General features: G+C 54.5%; 4 protein-coding genes across 4 annotated transcripts; 2 read left to right on the top strand and 2 right to left on the bottom strand.

Annotated features, from left to right (window-relative positions):
• Positions 1 to 133: 133 nt before the first annotated feature.
• On the bottom strand, positions 134 to 3423 carry Triagg1_10405 (uncharacterized protein; the record flags this gene model as incomplete). Its single annotated transcript, XM_062894473.1, has 4 exons — positions 134 to 604; positions 658 to 2776; positions 2873 to 3213; positions 3319 to 3423. The coding sequence occupies 4 exons, from the start codon at positions 3421 to 3423 to the stop codon at positions 134 to 136; spliced, it is 3036 nt and encodes a 1011-aa protein (XP_062750679.1).
• A 2714-nt stretch (positions 3424 to 6137) lies between these two features.
• On the top strand, positions 6138 to 8153 carry Triagg1_10404 (uncharacterized protein; the record flags this gene model as incomplete). The annotated part of the gene is made up of 1 exon (XM_062894472.1): positions 6138 to 8153. One exon carries the CDS (start codon positions 6138 to 6140, stop codon positions 8151 to 8153), a length of 2016 nt encoding a protein of 671 aa, XP_062750678.1.
• A 948-nt stretch (positions 8154 to 9101) lies between these two features.
• On the top strand, positions 9102 to 10669 carry Triagg1_10403 (uncharacterized protein; the record flags this gene model as incomplete). The annotated part of the gene is made up of 2 exons (XM_062894471.1): positions 9102 to 9545; positions 9689 to 10669. 2 exons carry the CDS (start codon positions 9102 to 9104, stop codon positions 10667 to 10669), a joined length of 1425 nt encoding a protein of 474 aa, XP_062750677.1.
• A 1089-nt stretch (positions 10670 to 11758) lies between these two features.
• Positions 11759 to 15592, bottom strand: Triagg1_10402 (uncharacterized protein; the record flags this gene model as incomplete). The annotated part of the gene is made up of 4 exons (XM_062894470.1): positions 11759 to 14546; positions 14687 to 14788; positions 14890 to 15452; positions 15536 to 15592. The coding sequence occupies 4 exons, from the start codon at positions 15590 to 15592 to the stop codon at positions 11759 to 11761; spliced, it is 3510 nt and encodes a 1169-aa protein (XP_062750676.1).
• Positions 15593 to 18988: the final 3396 nt, after the last annotated feature.

Genomic DNA, 18988 nt, shown 5'->3' with positions numbered 1-18988 from the left:
CCCCCAACCGGCTCGCCCAAATCTGTCTCGGTCCTTAGATATGTACAATTGGAAAAATAAACGTTGTTTTTTCCCATTCGCTTGTCGCTGTGTTGCTATACCGGTAGTGCTTTTTTCGATACGCTACTTCTTTTCATAGTCTCCCACTGCGAATCTCCTTGTCAAAGATCTTGACCCCCCACACATCGTAAAATTGCAGCGGTCCCACCGTCTTGAATCGCAGGCGTGACCCTCCGTTAAACTCGTCATCGCTGTCGCTCTCCGAGTCGAGGCCGTCCAGCGGGAGGGGCGGAAACATGTTGTTGTGGGGGCCCAGGCTCGTCGCGACCGGGAACTTGTCCTTGCTCTTGCCCTTGGCCCGCTTGTTGTTGTTTCGCTCACCCGGGGCGTCGTTGGCCCCTTCCGACGGCCGGATGACTCGGTCGACGCGATCGTCTTCCATAGCGATCCACTCCAGCTTGAGCTCTGGATAGTGCGACAGATTGTCTACAATGAACCTCAGGATTTCTCGAACAACCCAGATGCAAGTGTCGTTGTTGCGGAAGTGCAGGATGTTGATTGCGCGCAGGCTAACGAGACCTGAAAAGTACTGCATGAAAATATGCTGCTCAAGTTAGCGGTAGGTAATTAATGTTTGTAGAAATCGGTCTGACTTACCACAGCCTGGATATTCATGCTCAGTGCCAGTTCCTCGAGTTTCCGCCCCTGGGTGCAAATGAGAATCATCGTCTTCTCGTTACAGTCCCAGCGAGTGCCGCTGGCTTCATCCTTGATCATCAATCGCCTAAGCTTGCCAATATGCTTTTTGAGCACAAGCCTACGAATCTGATCCATGTTTGCAAAGCTCGGCATTGAAAGGGTCTCGGGCTTGCTCTTAGGGCTGCGCTCGAGCAGGAAGAGGTCGTGTATCTCCTCGAGCTGAGAGGCAAAAACGAGGAATTGATTGCACACGTGGTCGGTGAAAATGCTCCTCAACGGCAGCGGCCTCACCTTGTTTGCCTTGGTGAACAATGACCAGATGGGCGCCTGGTCGCCAACGTTGAGAAGGGTCAGCTGCCTAAGGCATGATAGGTTGATTGTCTGCGACAGGACAGATGCCTTGACGGGGATAAGATAGATGCTCAGAGATGTGAGCATCAGGCCTCTTGTGCGGCGGACATAGTCGCTCATGCTGGTGGTATTGACGCCCGCTGCCCTGCGCTCAGACTCATCCATCTCCTCCTCGATAACCTGGATTTCGTTCTGGAGGTCAGTGATCATAGCACTGAAGCCCCTGAGTTGGGCGTCGGCGTCTTTAATCTGCGTATGATCCATGGCCGAGCCTTGAGCATGTAGGTCGTTGATTTTCTTCCCTATGGCTTCGCTCTGGTTCCGGAACGAGTCAAGTTTGGTCATCAGGCTCTCCAGGTTGACCTTGTGTGCAAAGGATTGAGTGGCGTTGTCAGTCGTCTTGGAGGGGGCTGCGGCGGCATCAGCCGCTGCCGTAGGAGTAGCAGAGCCAGAGGAAGAACCAGTCTGACCAGGTTCCGCTTCAGAGGTGTCCCCTTCGACAGGCTTGGAATCGGCACCATCCGGCAGATTGGAGTCCAGGGTTTCTTCAAAACCATCTTCGAGAACTTCTATATGGGCAATGTCGATATCTTCGGGAGAAGCGTCGGTGCGGTTCTTCTTAGGTGCCTTGCTAGATGAGCTCTCGCTGGGAATGCTCGTCTCATTAGCCTTGTCAATGGGCTCCTCTGCAACTTCCTTGATCGGAGGAGACGTAGCAGTTGTTTCGTCCGCTGTGGTTGAAGACGCGCCCTGGGATACACCGTTGTTGGTGGTGCTTGCAGCCTCCTGATTTTGGGGGGTTGGCTGCCATCCAGTCAGTGCTGGTGTTTCAACAGAATCTACATAATTCCGCGCTGCCTTGGCTATGGTATCAAGCATATCTTGCGCGGTGGCAGAGAAAGTGGAAGATCCACTGGTAATCGTCATGAGTTTGGTAGATGCATTCTTTATGGATTCAATGAATGCTTCTCGAACGTCTGTTGTTGAAGCCTCCGGCCCCTTCCTATCATCTTCCTGCTCAGATTCGACGACATCAGCTTTACGCGGCGCTCCAGGTGGCGGTGAAAACAGCTGGAATATTTTGCCAAGGACGGCTTCTTGAAGTCTTCGCTCCTCGTATACCCTATATGACTTGGAGTCGAAGCTGCCACCATTGTTGTTCTGAGTAGCCGGGAGAACCTGGAACTCGTCTTCGACATCGGAATCGTCTGCGTCGGAATCAGGCGGCGGCTTACGCGCCCGGCTTGCCAACCCATCTGAAAAGGATAGTTGCAGCTCGGTAAGCGTTGAGCTAGAGTTCTTAATGCAGGCATTGAGCTCGCTCACGATGTCAAGGTTTTCAATATCTAGAACACTGAGGCTCTGTAGGTTCTTGAAACCCGAAAACGTAGAAGGCTCCTTTGCACCAGTCACGCGCTTCCCAGTCTTGTTCTTAGGCGCTGACTTGGACGACGGCGGCAGGAGAGAAGGCGGGGGACCGCTGACAACAGGTGGCACAACCCCCGGAGGCGGAGGAGGCAACAAGCTCAGAGGAGCAAGCGGCGGAATGCCTCCCCAATGGTTTGTCGATTCTGGCTGGGGGTGAGGATCGATGGAGACGGGCAGCGGTGGCGGCTGCACGTAGTACGAGTCTCCCGCCTGCATCCGTACATGAAGCTTTTTGAGCGATGCGATTCTATGCAGTTCACGGTAGACAGGTCTGCTGAGTTCCACACGAATGTTCCATCTGAAGCGCCGAGACTTAGCATGCTCACTGACACGAAAACCCCACCAATGATGGGGATCAAGGGTGTGATTGGGCTGGCTCCAGATGGCGACTCACCGGAAAACCTCTAGCGATCTGGCTTTTCTGAGTGTAAGATGCAGGAGCGTGTTTAAAAACTTGCCGCAACTGGCACTATACAGGTAGGATTGGTAACAGCACTCTCCCTTAAGACCAGCGCTGAGAGTGTCCATGGATAGATCCCTCAGATGCTTAGCATAATCATAATTACTTGTAGTGAAAGTATCAAGACCGCCAGCAAGACCGTCGATGGGAGAGTCGAAATTGAGGTCGTCATCGTCGGGGAAGATGATGTGAAAGTTCCTGTAGAGCTGGGCCGAGGCGAGTTCGTGGAAATGGCGGGAGACGAGAGCAAGACATATCAGGTCGCTCTGAGAGCACTAGATGAGAGGACCAACAGGGCACACGTAAGCATAGGGATGCAAAATGGATGGGAATTTTCGGAATCCTCTGGAGAGATGAGCTTGAAAGAAGGGGTTTCGTACGTGTGAGATGATTGCCCGCTGGGTTTCGGTGGGCAAGTTGACAAAGGTGAGTCGCTGCTTGTTGGGCTGAGCCGCCACCTCGTCGCCGGCATCGCTCGTGGCCATGATGGGATACGTTGGGAGAGCGACAGCAGGCAGGCGAGAGGGCGACGCTGGTGAGACGAAGCGCGCTCCTCAGGGCCACAGACGATGCCGGGAGGAGATGTCTCGATGGTCTGGCGAGGCTTGTCGGCCGAGAGCGCGCAACCTGCCGATGGGGAGTGGCGAAAAGAGGAGATGCGACGCTAGGACGACGGAATGGGATTGCGGCGCAAAGAGGCTACAACGAGACCGGGCGCCGAGACTCGAGATTGACCGAATAATGATGCCGATGACGATGCTGGTGTTGATACTGTACTGTCGCCGATGTAGGGAATCGAGAGACGGGGGAGGGTGGACGGTGATGCCCGGGGATTGCGACAGCACCAGATGAGGAGAAGAGAAGAGAAGAGAGAAGAGAGTAGCCACAGAGTACAAGTAACGACCGAGTGCTGAAAGCCGCAAAGTCAGTTGGAGCCAAACTGCCCGGCGTTGGTCGGACAGAGGGCAATCTGCGGCGCCTTGGCGGGTTCTTGGCCTCTGTTGCAACTCTGTTCGTCTGCGTTGTCTCGTTCGCTTGGTCTGGCCAACATGGATGTGGGATGTGGGGAGGGAAGTGGTGAAGAATTGATCATGGGCCAGGCGGGTAGAGGGGCCGGCCAGCGGGGTGGATGCGAGGACAGGCGACCGTTTAGGCGGCTGGCGCTAGTTTTTGGAGAGTTTGGCCCTGTAATTATGGGGGTGTGCTGGCTTTTGGCTAGGTAGGGCCGGGGCTTGGGGGGGCGGGGGGCACATCAATTAGCGGGCTGGGGTTTTTTGGTTGCACCAGACTGGAGGGGAGAATGATGAATGATGTGAAGTAAGACGGACGGCGATATACGGCTGAACGAAGGAAGTGGATGGAGGAGGAGGAGGGGCTGAGGCGGGCGGGGCTGCGGCAAAGCTTCGAGGTGCTATTGAGATCTAACCTGAACTGATTGTAGTTGATTGAAGGCTTTGTTAACGATGGATCGGGACAACATCTGGTAGCTGGAAGAGTCGATTGATGGGCGCGGATCAGAACAAGAGCCGAGTCGAGGGCGCTGATTCACGGCATCGTTTCCCCATCTCGACCCCTGTCCGTCAATGTCAGCGCTTGAGGGGAAATGTACTCGTAAACGTAACCGAGGAACAATGAGCGAGTATGTACCTGCGTTGCAGCTCATTCAGCCACTCTCGCCACTGCAGAGAATCCATTGGATCCCCTCTCGAGACGAGCCAGAGCCGTCTATTGGCCACACTCCAGGTCACAAGGAGGTCATGGAAGCCGAGCTGACGGAGAACGGGGCCACCCGTCCGGGATAAGTCCGGCCACAGGAGGAGTTGCTGTGCTGTACTGTAGGTACCTTTTACAACCAGACTCGTCCGCTTTTGCAGAAATGACGCTTCACGATGGAAACAATTGTCGCCGGTATATAAAGGATTGGCGTCTGCTGCCTTGCTGCAACTGTCCAGGGCTATTGATATTAATAATGACCTTACTGCAACTCGATGAGTCACAGCCTGCTTCGACTAATGCACTCTGCACCTCAATAAGGACACAATCGATCCTGGTCTGGATCCTGTAAATGCACACACACACGCACTGTATTTTTGTCCGCCCAACAGCAGCGCACAAGTCATCAGTACATGGATCAATTGCTGTACCAACATAGGAATACCTGAGGCAAGAGCAGTGATTAAGGTGCCTGTTGATAACCTCGACTGATTCTCTTTACAACTCAATCCTTTACATCAACACAATCCATATCATTCATTCATTCATTCACCACTTACAACCGTCAAACCCAGACACTTAAATACGACAGCAATTCAACAACCCCTGGCAAAATCAAATCAATGCAATGCAGCCCGGTTAGGCAATTGCCGAGCGGGCCTGGCATTCATCGCGCCACACGTCCTGCTTTAGCCGCCCCCATCCATTTAATCGCCTGTTGAAGCTCCAGTCGTCTTTTTTCTTCTGCAAGCTCTTTACGGCATTTCCCTCTCCATCCATTCCCCAAACGAGACTCAACTGCAAAAAATGCCCGCATCTGCCTAAACCAGTGTCACTGTGACTGGGAGCTCTCATCTCATCTGTGCCCGACTATCAAACCACTCGCACGTACCAGTGACCTCGCACGGTGGCAACTGCTGGTGCCAACAACGTGTATCAGTGACCCGGCAGAGCCCCCCGTGAGCCAAGTGGGCTGTGCAAAGCAAGCAAACTGGTTCCGTCTGGTCTCTTTTTTCAAACCAGCTAATGCAAGTGCAGTTGTGTCTTGGCCCTTAAAAATAGCTGAGCCATCTATGTCAACGGCGGTCCCAGCTCTGTCTCTCAGTTTTCTCCAACAATCTTCACCGTCTGCTTCAACATCGCCCAGCACCCGCTCCTTTCCTTGTCGCTCTTTGATGATGCGTGGGTAGCTGGAGAGAACAAAAGCAACAAAAGTTAATTCTTCTTCTTGTTTGTTTTTGCATTCGATTCTTTTTTATCGAGTTTCTTGCAATACATTTGCGGCTCCAAGCTGAGACGTCCATTCGTTCTCTCTTCTTGCTCACTGAGCTCGAATCTCGCCACTCATCCAACCACAGATCCAACCACAGCTTGCCAAGCAACCAAATCTCCTCCTTGTTGTCATCTTTACCAATCAGAAGAAGAACCAACCAACAGAAGAAGATACAAAGCACACAAAGGACATCACCAATCAGACGTCCACATCATGGCAGACACCGAGGAACCGCAGTTTAATACGCTGGCGGAGAGGATAGCCGCATTGAACAAGCAAAAGAACTTTAGCAGCGTCGGCACTCCTGAGGCTGCTCGCAAAAAGCCCAAGCCCCCTCCTCCTCCTGGACGTCCCGCCGTCGAATCCCGAAGCCAGACTGCCCCCGTCGTGACCGTCAACGGCTCGGCTCATGAAGCAGCGCCGCAGCAGCCTCCGAGACCCGGCAGAGCAAATGCCGACGCACCGCCACCATTGCCTCGTCGCAACACACAGAATGCGACGACGCCAGATTCTTCTGCCTCTCCGCCATTGCCCTCGAGGACTGGATCCTTCCAGGCGTCGCCTGCACTGCCGCCGCGACGAACATCAACGATTACCGTCCCCAAACCCTCAGGACGGCGCAACTCGGCTTCATCAGAGGCATCGATGCAGTCTACCATGTCGTCTCTGTCTTTGACCAAGACCATCTCTTCTACTACGAGCAATGGATCCAACGGGACCGTCGTGCACAAGCTGCCACCGGTTTGTGATATGAACAGCTTGCCCCCTCTTCCACCAACAAAGCGAGAACTGGAAGCAAAGGCAAAGGAGGATGCTGTCGCAAGAGAGGCGGCCATAAGGGAAAATTCCGTGAGGATGGCAGCCAGACAGACTGTGAACCAACCGGCGAGCCAGCCAGCCAGACCTGGCCTCCCTCCCAGACTGCCATCCAGGCCAGCTAAGCCCCAGCCTTCGACGAGCACGGAGGCTCTACCAAAGCCAACGCCGAAGCCTGTCACTGTTCAGATACGGGGATTCGGGAGTCTTGATCCTCCAAAGATGCCAGCAAGGCCCAGGATTGATGCCGCGGCTGATGACGGGCCCCCTCCAATTCCTATGGCCTCTCGTCCATCAGTGTCTCAGATCCAAGCCATGTCCTCCCGTGCGTCGCCAGCTCCGCCAGTAGTGTCTAATGACTGCTGGGTATGCCGAGACTGGAGCGGACCTGATGGCGTTGCCGCCCAATATCCAAGGGAGCAGCTCCCCCAGCATGATGTTGTGGAATACCTTGCCCGCGTGCTCTGTGACCCATTCCCGTCATACAACGACAAGGCAAGGGCCATCTTCACATGGTTTCATCACAACATCATGTATGATACCAAGGCATTTTTCAGTGGCAACATCAGGGGTATGACGCCCGAGGAAACGATACGCTACGGTGCGGCTGTGTGCCAAGGGTACGCGGAGACGTACAAGGCCATTGCCAACAAGGCTGGTCTGGAATGCGTTGTCGTCGGCGGCCATGGAAAGGGCTACGGCTATACCCCGTTGAAACAAGGACAAAGGCCGCCGCCTCCCGACGCAACTGGCCATGCATGGAACGCAGTCAGGGTTGATGGTGGTGTCTGGCGGCTTCTCGACGCCTGTTGGGGAGCTGGCCATATTTGCGGAGCCAACAACTTGTTCAAGAAGGAGTTTAGCCCCGTCCAGTTCACCAACAGCGGCGAGCGGTTCGGCCGCACCCATTTCCCGTCTGACGGCAGACACCAATTCCGTGAGGATGGCCGCACAATCACTTGGGAAGAGTACATCGTCGGGCGCTCTCAGGGTGAGCCGGTGGAAATCTTTGGTAACTGCGGCCAAGAAGGCATTGCCGAAGACACTGTTGAGCCTGCATCAAAGCAGATACCCGTCAACAGCGGCCAAGTTGTCCGATTTCAGTTTGCACAGCTATGTGAGCACTGGAAGGCGGAGAAGCACGGACTTGGAAAGCCTTCTCTGTTTCTACTACAGATTCATGGCCTCGATGGCCGCAAAGATGACTTCATTCCGATTGAGACGGATGGCTACTGGCACTGGGCCGATGTCCATGCTCGAGACCTGGGGGCGCCAGGGCAGTCGGTCATGGTGCTGCAGCTGACATCGATGGACGGACAAGACGCACGAGGCGTGACGGCTCAGCAATATCTTGCCAAGAAGGGACGGGTTGCGATGGCCTGGGCGTATGTGGCTAAATGGGAGCTGGTTTAAGCATATGGTGAGGTTAAGCATAGCAAGAGAGGGGACTTTTGGACTTGGAAAGAAACTGTGGAATAGGGAAGACGGGTTTGTGATACCCTTTGATGAACGATATACTGCACTTTAGCTAGCCCTTGAGTTTGAGGATTCATGTAGCAGGTAAAAGACGAGAAACGTCTGGGTAATGGTATTCAGGAAGGATATATGACGAGACTTGACGAGTTTACGGCTGTTGTATGCAATCTTGTGACGATTGTTTTTATAAATGGCAATAGTTGTACCATTTATTTTCGACTACTTTGTACTTTGTGCAAGATAACACCAGCTTGTCTGTTTTGTTCCGTTTCAATGCAAATCTGATGATATTAAATACCTACACGTCTCTATTCACACCCCTAATCATTCCCCCAACCCCCCATTCACCACCTTCTGCATCCTCTTTCCTTCATCTCCACCCTACTCAGCACACGCCCCTTCAATCTGACAGAACTTGCACGTGAAACACCCCTCCCCCCCTGGGAGTTGATGACGAAACGCCAATTTTCGCTTTTCCGACATGCTGGTTCCAAAAAAAAAAAAACGTCCGAAAGTTGATCGACGTGGCAGAAACGGGCAGCATTAATCAGATTGTCTTATTGTTTGTTGTTTTCTGGCCGCCCCCTTTTTCTGCCATTGCAATTGCGACGTGGAATTTAATTGTTTTTTTATTTGCGCGTTTCAATGGTTTGATTTTTTTTATTTCTATTTTTAATTTCATTTCGTTGTACATCTTTGCGAGAAGCTGTCGAGCTCCTCGAGCTACCTGCATCTTCTCCAAACTTGCGCCTCTACAACACCTCCGAATCGCCAACATCAACACCAAGCTCTCAACCAAACAACAATGCAACCGATCCAATTCATCGCCTCATAAACAAACCCTCTTCACACACCATCAAGACTCCTCTCTAAAAATTCCCAACCATGGCCCCCTCAGGCTCCCCCCACGCCTCCCCAGCGACATCCCTCTCCCGCTCCGAAACCCTCAGCCTCGTCTCCCTCTCCGGCGCCTCGCTCGCCATCCTCGCAAACACTTTCCACGGCGACGGCGAACCCCTCGTCGCCTCGCTCGCGCTCTCGCTCGTCGCCTTCTCGCTGTGCTACGCCATGATCCGGTGGCTCGGCCCGACCTTCATCAAGGCCGGCTTTCGGGGCCGCGACCTGAGCAAGGTCAACGGCGCGGAGCTGCCAGAGTGCATGGGCGCTGTGTGTGCGGCCGTGTATCTCATCACGGTGATCATCTTCATCCCGTTTCCTTTTTACAAGGACATTGTGGCGGCGACGAGCGGAGGGGGGAATCGGGATGTTGTGGTGGAGATGCACCATGCCAACGAGGGACGGTTTTTGCACCGATTCCCTCATAACAAGGTAAGAAAGAGACATATCAAACCTCCCATCATGTATATACATATACAAGAGAATCAAAGATTCCATCTGTTCCCCCTTCTTCTTCTTCCTCTCCTCTCTCAGCCCATATATGAGGATATATATACTGACCATACACATGGCAGCTCGCATCCTACCTCGGCGCCATCATCTCCCTCCAAACCATCGCCCTTCTCGGCATCGGCGACGACCTCTTCGACATCCGCTGGCGTCACAAATGGTGGATCCCAGGCCTCGCCTCCATCCCCCTCCTCGTCGTCTACTTCGTCGACTTCGACGTCACCTCCATCGTCATCCCCCTGCCCCTCCAGCCTCTCCTCGGCGACCTCCTCGACCTCGGCGCCCTCTACTACGTCTACATGGCCTGCGTCGCCATGTTCTGCCCCCAGAGCATCAACATGCTCGCGGGGATCAACGGCATCGAGGTCTCCCAGTGCATCGTCGTCTCCCTGCTCATCGCCTTCAACGACTGCCTCTACCTCTTCACCCCGTACCCTCACCCGGCCACAGACTCCCACCTCTTCTCGCTCTACTTCCTCCTCCCCTGGATCGGCGTCTCCCTCGCCCTGCTCGCCCACAACTGGTACCCGGCAAAGGTCTTCGTCGGCGACACCTACTGTTACTTCTCCGGCATGGTCTTCGCCGTCGTCGGCATCCTCGGCCACTTCTCCAAGACCCTCGGCCTCCTGCTCGTCCCCCAGCTCTTCAACTTCCTCTACTCGTGCCCTCAAATCTTCGGCCTCGTCCCCTGCCCGCGCCACCGCCTCCCCAAGTTCAACGCCCGCTCCGGCCTCCTCGAGCCCTCCGTCACCCCCTGGTCCCCCGATCGGCAGCCGCACCCTCTCGTCGCCGAGGCCCTGCACCTCCTGCACCGCCTGCGTCTCCTCCGCGTCACCACCGACGAAGCCGGCCTCTTCGTCGAAACAAGCAACCTAACGCTCCTCAACCTGTGGCTCGTGTGGCGGGGTCCCCTAAAGGAAAACCGCCTCGCCTGGGAAGTGACGTTGCTACAGCTAGGCGTCGGCCTCTTTGGCCTCTTCGTCAGACATAAGCTGGCGCTCCTCATCTTTAAGGAAGACAACTGGGGCAGCACAGGACAGCATTGAAACCAACTAAGCTTGACTAGAATCTCGCAATTTCTACACATGTATATATACTATTCTAATTAGACAGCAAGCAAATGGGACACCACGCAAGATTCATCACATACTAGCACTACCCCGTACAAAGGCATTAAAAAGACTTGAGAGTCCAATTTTCTTTGCTCATAGTTCTATCTGGCTACCTTATTGTTGAACCCGATTCATCACAGAACTATATGGTCCCAAAACTCGAACAATCGTCTGTTCAATTCAAAAAAAAAAAAAAAAAAAAAAAAAAAAAGATCAAACGGATTTGTCTGCCATCCATTATTTCACATGTCGTCGTCTCAAACCCAGAGGCCACACATAACATAAAAACCCAGTGGCTCATCCATCATCCCAAATCCGACCGCCGAGCAGGGAATCGCAACAAGTAAAAAACGAACAAGTCCCGCTCTACCAACCCCGTCCAATCCATCCCGTCCACCTAACCCTCCCGTCCAGTTAAAATTCATAATGTGATAAAAGTACACAGAACCCTCTCCCGCCCCCCAGAAAACCCTCGTTTTTGAAGTGTTGGAAAAAGCAACCTTTGTCCTGAAGTTACGCCCCTCCTCTTGAGAAAAGAAAAAAGAAAAACAACAATGAAAATTCCCCGGCCCTTGGTGTCCAGCAGACTCCTTTTTTGTATATCCGGAGCGTTGGGTTGCCTTGAGACGCCTTTTGCCTGGCCCCCAAAACATTGGACCAGGTCAAGGATGCAAAGATAGCAGGTAGCATTGTCTTGTAAGTTTCAACTCCCTGCATCGACCTTGCGGCTCGTCATCTCCCTTGGCGCCAAATCTTTCATTTCCCAAAATCGTCGTCTTCCCTTTCCCCTAAACGCCCGGTAATAGAAAAAAAGTGTAAAAAAAAAAAGTAAAAAAAAAAGATGGGCAACGTATCCGAGTCGTCCATTAACCTTGTATAAAATTTTGAAACAACTCCAACCTCCATTTTTGAGACTCGTCCAATTGATTTCCCTTCTTCCATCGAACGCGGTACATGACTAATTGCGAATTCCTGCCATGAATAACATGAAATGAACACAAACAGCATCCTATCCTACACATTTTATGGGTGACCGTTTGTGGTGGCAGCAGCTGCCGCTGTGGGTGTGGCCACTGCGCCTTCGACTTTCTCCAAAGTTGCCGACTCTACATTCTCCAGCTTGATTTCATCTGCCTCTGAAGGGCTGGGTTTTGTAGTAATAAGTCCCAACGAGGGCTTCACCGCGGCCTTGTTCATCCTGCTCTTGGTGTAATCGCTGAGGCTCAGCTTCTTCTTGATCGGACTCGAAGTTGCAATAGCTCCGTTGACGGTTGAGTTGATGCTGGAGATGATGACGGATTGCACAACAGAGCTGCTTGCGGATATAGGCGTGGCCATAGTTGGGGTAGTGGCATCGAGTGTGGGTAGAGTAGGCATTTGAACTCGGAGCTCAGGTGCCTTTGGCTTCTCTGGGGTGGACTCGGCCTCACTCGGGGGGGCTGCTGGTGCTTCTTCGGGAGGAGGTGGAGGCGGCGCGTCGTGCACTTCCGCATCCTCTACATCTTGCGTTGGGGGAGGAGACGGAGGTGGCTGCGTTTCCTCTTCGGCTTTTGATGAGTCCGGTTTTTGGTCAGTTTCCTCAGCATCAACGTCCATGGCGTCAGCCGTCGAGGGCCGCGAGTCTGAGATGGATGGTCGCTTGCGGTCCTCTTCGGCGCGCGCCCTGTGTCTGTTGTGGAGAAGTCGCTGAGAAAGTGAAATGATTCGCTTCTTGCGACAGGGGAGATCCTGCGGCTGACTGAACCACTCGTCGTCTACGGGATCCGTCTGGATGCCCATATCGCAGTAGACAAGTCGTGGCGATGCGGATGATTGCCTAGCTGGTAAATCTGCTGAGCCCTGGCGGACTGCAGTAGGTTTTGACGAGTTTCCAAGATTTGGTGACCTAGAGCTAGCAGGCGAACCGGATTTGCTTCGGGAGGTAGTGCTTGCATCAGCATAGCTGCCGATGTGAGGGGTTGAGCCGGTTCTGGATTTCGATTTGGAAGATGCCGAGGCTATTGTACTGTCTGATACCCTCTTCTTCTTCCTCGGTGGTTGCTGCTGCTCTTGTTCCATACGGCGGAAGGAGTCTTCCACCATGGCCACCTTGCGCTTGTCACGATCTGTAGGTTCGGTCAATATTCCTAATTGATCAAAAGAGCCCTGGCGCAGCGGGGTTCGATCCCTGCTGGAGGGTTTACTCCGTGCAGGGACCGACTCATCTCGGACCTCGCGCTCAGCATGCTCATCGATGTGGCCTTCACTAGCAGCACGGCTATTTGTGGCATGCCCGGTGCTGCTTGGTGAGATGGTGTGGGCCTTTGTCTTGCGCGATCTCTTCTTGTTGCCGCGAGACTGGCTCTTGCCGTATAGATAGTGTCGATGGAATCGTGCGAAGGCGCAGTTATTATCCTGATCACAGGCACAACCTCCATATTCTGACAATATCCGGTCGATCCAGTTGGAGATGGCCGTATACTCTGACTCGTCGAGTTCAAACTCATCTTGCGCTGCGCCATCATCGTCGCTGAGGCCTAGCAGATGTAGCCAGCGCTGATGGACGCTCTTCTCCAGACGGAAGTCCCACGGCAGCGTAATCTGCTCGCTAGGCGGAATGTACCGGTCGCTGACGAGCCAGAAGTGGTAGTCTGACTTGTTGGTGAGGAACGTGTCCAGTTGAGCGTTGGGCTTGCAGCTTCTCCGAACATAGCGGGCCAGGGAGCCTTCTTTGCGTGTGTCGATGTAGAGTGGTAGGATGGGGTGGAAGAAGACAAAAGGGAGGGGCGACGAGAGATCGGCCCACAGGTTATCACCGTCTGCACAGTAATCCTTCTGGAAGCCAATCTCGCCATTCAACTCGATGAGAGGCACGTCCTTTTCGATGGAAGACGTCGACTTGAGAGAGCGCCAGCGCAGGGTAGTGCCGTTGTCCAGCGCCTGTGTGGCGTCCTTGATCTCAAGCTTCGGTCGCTTTCTCTCAAGAGCAGGCAGTGCGTCCTGGAAGACCTCTGAGTGTCTCCGGCCGACCTCTTTTTCCAGAGCGGAAGACGACTCTAGCCATCGTACCAGGGCGGTGGGGATGGCGAGGTTGGCAAATGCATTGGTGCGAGTGTCGGGCACATCGTTGTATAGAGAGCAGAAGCTCTCGGAGTAGTGGTGGATCTGAAAATCGTCGGGGAGGTCGGGGGGAGTCGTGGCGGGACTCGGGGGGTGCGTAGGATTGGCCCGATTGTTCCCATACGAAGGGCTTCGCTTGGAAGGCTGGGAGCTCACGGACAGGGAGGGTCGGTGGGAGGTTTTTGATTTTTTGGCTGGAGGAGGGTAATGGTCACCGTTGTGGCCGTGCTTGCCGCCTTCTGAAGCCCCGTGGATACCGTTGAGAAGAACCTCGCTGGGCTTGGTTTTCTTCTTGTGGCTCTTGGAAGGGGGTCGCTTGGATTTTTTATCGATGCTCTCCGGCTCCAGGATGGTACTCCTGAGCCGTAGAGTGCGCTCGATGGCCTTTTGTCGATTCAGCGGTCGGGGCTTGCAGTCGGCACACGAGTGTGCAAAGTCCTCTCGGATGGCCTCCTCCCGATTCTCGGGATAGAAGCAATCAATGTGCTGCCATGTGTCGCATGTCTCGCAGTATATTGTGTTTCCGTCGTCGTCAGAGAAATTGCAGATACACTTGATGGTGTAGGGCTCTTCCTCTGGCGCCTCAATCTTGTGGGCGACATCGTCGGGGCCGGTCGGGCCCACGAGCGCGATGTGGTTGGCCTGGGTGGAAACTGCTGCTTGCGTCGACAGCGGAGCTGGCTTGTCTGTCATAGTCCAAAGGAGGACCACGCTGGGTAGTCGATGTCGCAAGGGATGCGTGGATTGATTATTGTCGCGGTCTTGAGAGCATGACGGCGCCGGTCAGGACGCGCGCCGGATGGGTGAGCTGGAGCGTCGAGCGGCCGAGGATCGCGACCAGCCGCGTCATACGCCGGAGCGGAATCGATGGCGCGGTCGAGTCTTGGACAGGCGGCAGGCGGCGTCTGGGCCCTTTGAGCGTCGTGAGTTGGGGATTGAATCAAGGGCAGAGGCCTAGTCGTCAGCCGTCAGTAGGAGCGAAGAGGAGAAAAAAATGGACGACGGAGTCGAAGAGGAGGCGAGAATCACGAGCACAGCTATGGGGGTTTTCATACGCGTCGAGGGCGATGGCTGGACACTGAGGGGCGTCGAACGTTTCTCGCCTGGGTCGTAGAAAATTCGAACACGAGCGGGCGGGAGGCGACTGGACTGTTGGTCGAGTAAATGGTGAGAAGAGCAGGCTGGTCAGCTCAAGAGTGGGATGAAGGGGGCAAAAAAAAGCGGCCGGGTGAAATAAAAGGAGGACGAGGCAGAGGGCAAGGCCAGGCGGCAGCAGCAGAAGTCGGCGGGCGTCTGGATTGATCGGGCTCCTGAGGCAAAGATTCGTCAACGGCCGGCAACGGGGATGGAGGAGGAGAAGGAGGATGGGGAGGAGCGACGAAACTGAGAGGGTGTCTTTGGCTGCAGCGCGAGAACGAGTGCGGCGGCACCCTCGAGGTACGTACCGGCCAGGGTGTCCAATCATGCAGCGTCGCCAGTGCAAGTCCAAGCCCAGCCCAGCCGTAGCGGCACAGTCCAATCCGGTGTCGAGGATTCCGGGCCCCAGAGAGTCCAGAAGGGCAGCGCAGCGCAGCGAGCGAGCGAGCGAGCCAGAGACTGAGGGGGTACGAGCACGGCACTACGGGAGCAGAGCAGCAGCAGGCAGTGCCTTGGTGCACGCTTGGCTGGGCTGGGCCGGGCTGGGCTCGCTGTAACTCGTACCGTAGCAGCAGTGCCCGTAGCACTAATAAAGCACGGAGCGCTGGTGCTGGTGCTCATCCTGCTCTGCTGCTGCTGCTGCTGCTGCCGCAAAATGCAAAAACCAGCCCAGTGCAGAGGAAGAAGGGCGGGCGGCACTCATCTCAGCGCCAGGCGACAGAGGCAACAGGCGCTAAGCCCAACGGCGAATGGGCGGTGGGATAGCGACGTCTTAGTGTGCGTCCAAGGCCCATCCATGCACTGGGGCCGTGGGCGTGCGAGTACCGAGTACTTGCACGGAGCGCCGAGTACCTCGCGGCTGGCACGGTGGTGAGCGCTCAGCCCGGTGCGTGCGAGCCAAAAAAGAGGGCGAGACGGGGGGTGCGCATGTAGTGGTGGCAGGTCGGCAGGTATTCGGTGCTAGTGCCTCGAGGCAGTAGTACGACCGCTCGCAGCGCGGTTGCTGCCTGAGGCGGCGACATTGATTGCCATCATCGGGTTCGGGGCTGGGGTACGGGGGTACAAAGGCCGAGGTACTGTACGGTGCGGAGGGAGGTGATGCAGTCAAGCAGGAGAAAAGCTGACGAGGGAGAGAAGATGGTCGAGAGCGGGCAGCGGAAGACGGATGCGATGCGAGAGAGGGGGGGAAGGGGCCGCACCCAGGAGAGAGAGAGAGAGGAAGAGAGTGTGCGCAGGCTTGTATGCGTGTGTAGATGCGAGTGCCGTCTGTAGGTAAGGTTTTGGGTGGGTAAAGCCGCGGGTGGGTAATGCGAGAGAGGCTCTGGATGGGCGGGCAGTGTGATGGATTGATGCAGTATGAGACGGCAGCTTGTACTCGTAATACTTGTAGGGAGTCAGTCGGCATGTGAGATCCATGGCCAGGGGGGCCGGACGATGCTGCATGTGTGATCCATGGTGCATGAATAATCTTGCGGTCGACCACACAGCATCGAGAAAGGAGCAGAGAAAAGTAGGGAAGGGAAAGGAAGAGAAGAGGATAGGGGAGAAGCAACTCACCCGCCATTTGTGCTGCTCCGTCCATCTCAACTGGTTTGATATCATTTGATGTCAGGTCATGTCGGAAGGAGATGGAGATGGTTTCCGAGGTTCTGTGGACGGTTTATAGTTGCAGGATTCAGCCGCAGCTTGGCGAGAGAAGCCTGCCCATCTTGCTCATGACGGTCATATTGCCTGAGGTGCCATGTATGGGCTGAGGCAGCAGCCAGTCGCATAATGATAATGGGGGGAGCCGAAATAGTAAGAGGCTTGAGAGCAATAAGAAAGACGACGATGGGGTGACGAAGATGGTATGTGAACGCATACAAGTACTGACCCCTTGCAGTTGAACAGCTTCGACGGTTTCGAAACCTTGTTTCTCGATAGACTGAGCAACAAGCGAGCGATGTTGTTGACACTTGCAGACGACTATTTGATGGTTTCAAAGCCTTCAGGTTGCTTTGATGCGAAACTGGGAGCCAAAGCCTCGGGGTTTAGCGCCCAGCCGCCGTGCTCAGGCACATGCCACCTACAAGAATAGAAGCAGAACAAGCAGAGCAGCCCTCAGTGGCGTCACCGGTGATCGCATCAGGGTTGATTGGCCACTATCAACCGCTTCCGTACTGTGTGGATGGTGTGGTTGCAGCGAGCCAGGCCGGTGCCAATTTACCACTTTGAGCCTACTTGTACCTTCTCATGTACATTCATTCGGAGTACGACCCAATCAGTATGAGGCGGGAAATTGAATTCATATTAATTACTAGCACATCGGGACAGGATAAAATTGGAGTGGATGAACGTGTCGGGAAGAAGAGCAAGATGGGCATGCCGGCAGCTGCTCTATTTGGCTGCATCTTTCTCATCCGACGCAGCAACTTGCAATTGATTCCCGTCCATTTGCGCTGCTCGGTGCATTGCGGCGTGCGAGTGCGAGTACCAGCAGTATCTGCAAAGTACCTGTACCTGTACCGGCGGGTTTGAAGGGAGTACGATACGGGGACACAGCCAGCTCCGGTGCAGACCTGCGTGCGTCTCCTCCAGGTGCGAGAATTTGAATCTACATTGTGGCTCTCACTGCATCAAGGGATGGCGTCAATCATTTCAAGTCGTCTGCAACACGATTTCACTCAATACGGCACCAGCAGGGCGTGCAATGTTCTCTCCTCCTTGTCACCAAACAAATGCAATGTATCAACGGAGTAAAGGCTACCGACACACACGCCCTGAAAGCCAACTAACACCCACTCGTACTCGTACCAGCACCAACTTTGGCACAGTCAGAAAAGAAAACCCAGCGGGGAATATGCCTGCACCACGAAACACCACCGCCGTCTTATTCGCCAGACGCCAGCCTCTAGTCAAGCCTTGCGCTCGTCATCCCAGCAAATAGCCCTGCCGTCACAGTCCGCTGATTGGCCAGTCACATCAAGCAGAGCACAATAACGGACCTGTGCACTTGCGCGGCGCGCGAATCGCGTCGCTTCATCCTTGGGTGCGAACTGGGGGGGCTTGCAAGCTGGCCAATGAGGCTGCCGGCGCAAGAGGGCGACCAAAACCTTGGCTGCTAGCTACTGCTGTAGGTTTCAGCACCTAGCGTACATACGATACGACTGGTCGTGTTTTGTTTGTTTTTGTTTTGATTGACTCGACCGATTTCTTCCATGTCCTTTTGTTGGATTTCCACATGTCGCCGGGCGTTGAGCTTGCGACGCTTGTTTCCTAATCTACTGTGGCACCGCCAGGCAGGGACTCCGTTGCACCACAATTTGATCCCAATGCACCTCGTCAGCGTCGTAAGCCTACGTCGCACCGCCTACAGCCGAGATACAGAGTAGCACCAAGATTACGTCGCGTGGTAGTGCAATGTTCGAAACTGATCCATTGTGATTGCTCTGATCCTCGTGCTCCTCCACGACTCCTAAACCCTGACCCCCATTCTACCAAACCGTACGCAATCCTAGCCCACACATCACAAAGACATCGTGCCATATCTCTCCCAGACTACGCCCTTCTGACCCGCGCCGCCCCCCATCCACCCAGCCTTCTTCGTGCCACAGTTCAAGCCTGCGCTCACAATGAAAGCACAAAATGTGGTAAATCAAAAATTCCGCCTCCAATGGCCCCGAAGGACAATTGAGCACGGGACGACTCCGCGATGTGCAATGCAGGCCTCCCATACTAGTACTCAGACTGCTTGAGCTACTGAGATACTGAAACAAGGTAAGTATGAAGAAGAAAAGAAGAAAAGAAAAACTGAAAGGGCGCGCGGCGGCGAGATTGTTTTATAGAAGAAGGCTTGGTCCGTGCGCCATCGCCCCACAATGCTGCCTAGAGTGTGGTGCCTGAGGCAGTAATGTCATGCCTGAGGCAGAAACCACTAGAGCGAATCAACTCGGGCTCCCTTCGCTTGCCAAACGCCTCATGCAAACGCCGTGCCGCAGGTGAAGGGGGCGAAATGCCACAGGAAAAGAGAGACGGTGA

The sequence above is a fragment of the Trichoderma aggressivum genome (assembly GCF_033847375.1).
Source record: "Trichoderma aggressivum f. europaeum strain CBS 100526 chromosome Unknown scaffold_072, whole genome shotgun sequence".
In the NCBI taxonomy this organism is placed as follows: domain Eukaryota; kingdom Fungi; phylum Ascomycota; class Sordariomycetes; order Hypocreales; family Hypocreaceae; genus Trichoderma; species Trichoderma aggressivum.
Note: the sequence above shows the minus strand (reverse complement) of the source record. Positions and strands in the feature narration are given on the sequence as shown.